This window comes from Rhineura floridana, chromosome 11, assembly GCF_030035675.1.
Source record: "Rhineura floridana isolate rRhiFlo1 chromosome 11, rRhiFlo1.hap2, whole genome shotgun sequence".
NCBI classification, from domain to species: Eukaryota; Metazoa; Chordata; class Lepidosauria; order Squamata; family Rhineuridae; genus Rhineura; species Rhineura floridana.
In genome coordinates, this window is record NC_084490.1 from 50,404,525 (window position 1) to 50,409,428 (window position 4,904).

Below are 4,904 nucleotides of genomic sequence, written 5' to 3' on the forward strand. Positions count from 1 at the left end.
GCAGGATCCCTAAACTGCCCTTCGGGCCCAACCTCCAGTGCATGCAGTCAACAAACTTGGTCCCATGGAGAGGAGACCTGGCAAAAACCAAGGACTCTCGAAAGATGACAGCCACTCCCCCTCCCCGCCTTCCTTCCCTCGGCTGATGCGCATAACGGAAACCTGGCGGGCACATCGCCTCTAGAATAGGTGCCGAGGCTTCGTCCAGCCAGGTCTCCGTTATACATGCCAGGTCTGCAGATTCATCCAAGATCATATCATGGATGCAAGATGTTTTCTGTACCACAGACCTGGCATTACACAGCAGCAAACGAAGGTTGGTTGGAATCTTGCATCCCCCAGTTATCTTCGGGTTATGGGCAGACCTGGAACAAGGGATGGATATTATGCATCTATCCCTTGTTCCTCTATTCTGACATGGTCTGCCTCCAGCACCACTCCATCGTCTGCCGCCCAATGTTTGTATACCTTGCCCCCCATCCCTTTTGTCACATCCCCCCCAGATCTACACATGTCCCTATGCCCGGACATCGGATTCTGAGATTGAATCCAGGTCTGGATCAAGATCCAGAACCTGTTCGCTATAAGTTCGTTCAATGTCACTGTCTCACGAAGTTAATTAATGTCAATTTATCTACTCATCTAATCACTATAAAGACTATAATAACTGCTAAAATATAGGATGGGAATTGAAATATTAAATGCCCATACCTATATCCATGTACAATAGATATCCAATACAGATATCCAGTCCAAGCTAATTCCTAGCCTTAAATAATATAACAATAATGGCAATTATGATAGTATAACTATATCTCATCCATCTGAATCTACGTATCCATTTATTCAATTGCATTCACTCATTCAATCATACATAGAATCCATTCATAACCACAGTCTACAATAATAAAAGCAGCCAGCTGTAGAATCTTCTTCAGCTTGATCTTCAGTAACGCCTAGTTCTTATCAGACCACCAGCCAGTTCACAATAGAGATGTTAATGTCCTGGGGAGTCACGAACCGTAATGCCGACCCATGACAGTCTTCGGTAATGGAAACAGCCACAGCCTGTCCAGCCCAACAAGAGCAGCAAACCCGCAGTCAGATAGTGAGTGCGCGAAGACCGCCAGCAACAGCAGCCACACTCCAGCAGCCGGCAACCGGCAACAACGGCCGCCCCAGCAGCGGCCCACAACCGCACAACCGCACCAGGCAAAGCCACGGCGCCCGGACAGCGGCAGCGGCAACGGTGTCCCAGTCCAAGCCAGCGACAGTCCGAAGCGCCACAAGCGGCAATCCAGGAGGGGCCAGGGCAGGCAGCAACACACAAGCCCAGGCAGCAGTCCAGAAAGGGCGCAGCGCCGGCAAACCCTAAGGCTCACAAACAATAAAGGATTCATCTGAATACCTCTAGTTAAAAAGAGAGAAAGACCTCAATGGATGACTGAAGAAACTCTTAAAATGGTTAAAGACAAAACGAAAGCAAAAGCAAAAGGAGACAGAAACATGGTCAGAACCCTAAATACAATAATACAGTGACTAGTACATAGGGACAAAGACAGCTATTACAATAGTTATTGTATAAAAATAGAAGAGGGCAACAAAATTACAATAGTTATTGTATAAAAATAGAAGAGGGCAACAAAAAAGGTAGAACAAGAGCCCTATTCCAAAAGATTAGAGAAATTAGAGGGAAATTTAAACCAAGAGTAAGGATGTTGAATAATCAACAGGGAAACACACTGACTGACCGAGATGAAATAAAAGGAAGATGGAAGCAATACACAGAAGAACTATGTAAAAGAGATGCAAGGATGACAGATACATTCACGGAGGAACCGTATGATGAAGAACCAGAAATTTTAGAATGCAAGGTGAAAGGTGCTCTTAAAATACTTGGAAGAAACAAATCACCAGGAACAGATGGCACACAAATAGAGTTGCTACAAGACCGAATCTGTCCAAATATTGACAAAAATTTGTCAACAAATATGGAAAACTAATCAATGGCCCACAAACTGGAAGCTTTCAATATACATCCCAATTCCAAAGAAAGGGGATCCTAGGGAATGCAGTAATTATTGAACTATTGCCTTAATATTCCATGCAAGTAAAGTAATGCTCAAGATTCTACAACAAAGGCTCTTACCATATATGGAGTGAGAAATGCCAGATATTCAAGCTGGATTAGAAAGGGAAGAGGTACCAGAGATCATATCACAAACATACGTTGGATAATGGAACACAGACCAAGGAATTTCAGAAGAAAATCACCCTGTGCTTTATAGATTATGGCAAAGTCTTTTATTGTGTAGATCATGAAAAACTATGGAATGCTTTAAAAGAAATGAGGGTGCCACAGCATCTGATAGTCCTGATGTGCAATCCGTACTCTGGACAATATGGAGAAACTGATTGGTTCCCCATTGGAAAGGGTGTCAGATGGGTGTATTTTATCACCCTATTTGTTTAATCTATATGTAGAACATATCATATGAAAGCAGGATTGGACCAAGATGAAGGTGTAAAAATTGGAGGGAGAAATATTAATAATTTAAGATAAACAGATGATACCATACTACTAGCAGAAACTAGTAATGATTTGAAACGAATGCTGATGAAAGTTAAAGTGGAAAGTACAAAAGCAGGACTACAGCTGAACGTCAAGATGACTAAAGTAATGTCAACAGAAGATTTATGTAACTTTAAAGTTGACAATGAGGACATTGAACTTGTCAAGGATTATCAATACCTTGGCACAGTCATTAACCAAAATGGAGACAATTGTCAAGAAATTAAAAGGCGACTAGTGCCGGGGAAGGCAGCTATTAGAAAACTAGAAAAGGTCCTCAAATGCAAATATTTTATTATTTATTTATTACATTTATATCCCACCTTTCCTCCAAGGAGCTCAAGGTGGCACACATGGATCTCCCCCTCCAGATTTTATCCTCACAACAACGCTGTGAGGTAGGTTAGGCTGAGAGATTGTGACTGGCCCAAGGTCACCCAATTAGTTTCATGGACGAGTGGTGATTTAACCCCAGGTCTTCCAAGTCCTAGGCCAATACTCTAACCACTACACCACACTAGCTCCCAAGATGCATCACTGAACACTAAAGTCAGGATCATTCAGACCATGATACTCCCTGATCTCTGTGTATGGATGTGAAAGTTGGACAGTGAAAAAAGCAGATAAGGGAAAAATCAATTCATTTAAAATGTGGTGTTGGAGGAGAGCAGTGCAGATTCCATGGAAAACGAAAAAGATAAATAATTGCATGTTAGAAAAAATTAAACCAGAACTATCACTAGAAGGTAACATGATGGAACTGAGGTTATCATACTTTGGACACAATGAGAAGGCATGATTCACTAGAAAAGACAATAAAGCAGGGGAAAAACTGAAGGGAGTAGAAAAAGAGGAAGGCAAAACAAGAGATGGACTGATTCCATAAAGGAAGCCACAGACCTGAACTTACAAGATCTGAACAGGGTGGTTTATAACAAATGCTATTGGAGGTTGCTGATTCATAAGGTCGCCGTATCGACTTGAAGGAACATAACAATTGAATTCCTAAATCTTTTGAGTAGTCCTGAATTTTAAACTCTTCAATCTGCTCTCCATTCTTATACCCCCCCCATTCCCATTCCTTTGCACTTTAGCAGCCTGGACCACTACAGTATTTTCCACAGACTTCAAAACATCAGAATAAAGTCTGTTTCCTGAGACTATTAAGGCTTGTTATTTAAAAACCTGACAGCCACACTGTGTTAAGCACCACATTATGTTTTAAATAGTGCTATAGCGAGAAAGAAAAATGGCAGGCGATCCCCTAGTATGAGGGTGGAAAATAAGGTAACGCTGTTTTTAAAAGATTTAACGTATTTCCTACTACAGACCTAGGAAGGATTATCTACATTCTCATTACACCGACACTTATCAATGAAGCAAGCAGCTTTAAGTTTCTAGAATAAAAACACGGTGGTAGGGGGCTCTGAGGATTGTCTGAAAACCAGCTCCTTTGGCCTTGGTTGCTCTTGAAGCTAAACCCAAGGTACCCGAGAACTTTGGTCACTAATTAGTGAGAGAACCAGCCTAAACACGCTCAGAAGAACTTTTATATTTAACGCAAGATGAAATTTTTCATTTTTTTAAAACCCTCAAAACGAGACTGAGGTACTAAGGTTTTCCCGAAAGCCACATCCTTTGAGGCTCCACCCGGCTCCTTGCACTCACACACTCCGAGTCGGCCTGGCTACCTTCCACCGTCTCCGGAGCCTCCGCGCTTTCGGTACCAACAGTAGCGCCACTGCCACCTCCCGCCACGGCCAGGCCAAGGCAGTGGGTGCCGCGCGGGGAAGGGACCGCACTACCGGGCGGAGAGTCAGATTCATCCTCCTCACTACTGTCCTGCGAGGCGCGCTGCCTCCGACGATCCGCCATCTTAACAGCAGCCAAAAAGAAACAAGAAACGAAACGGTTATGAAGAGAGCTAGGCGGCGGCGGCACAAGAGGTATGACGGGTAAGCAAGGGGGTGACGTACGAGCGCGAAAGGACTACGATTCCCGGCATGCAGCGAGATCTCAATTCGATCTTCGCCTCTAGCCTCCTCGAGTTACCCAGAATCGTTAGCGCTCGACCGCCAAAGAGGCGGAGGAAAAAACAGTCTATGGAGGAAGGGGGTCTACTAGGGGAAGAAGAAAATTAGCGCCCAGTCAAGGCGCCGCGGGGAGTGACGTCATGGGGAAGCGGCTCTCCAGCTCCATAGGCTGGGAGGGCGCCCAGCAACAGTATCATGTGCCTCATGCGCTCGCGGGCTACTGCATTGGGGGGAGGGTGTACCCGCCAGAAACTTCGATTGCTCTGCCATTACGTTTTTCTATTGCGACGGTGACGTCA

At 44.2% G+C, this 4,904-nt stretch overlaps 1 protein-coding gene across 4 annotated transcripts in view; it reads right to left on the reverse strand.

Annotated features, from left to right (window-relative positions):
- Positions 1-4,623, reverse strand: part of CASC3 (CASC3 exon junction complex subunit) — a 47,429-nt gene extending 42,806 nt beyond the window's left edge. For 3 of the 4 annotated variants that reach the window (XM_061590213.1, XM_061590214.1, XM_061590216.1), the window contains exon 1: positions 4,241-4,539. In XM_061590213.1, coding sequence (XP_061446197.1) covers positions 4,241-4,447 — 207 coding nt within the window. In that variant the 5' untranslated portion in view covers positions 4,448-4,539. The other variant, XM_061590215.1, reaches the window with a different exon arrangement.
- Between the last annotated feature and the right edge of the window lie 281 nt (positions 4,624-4,904).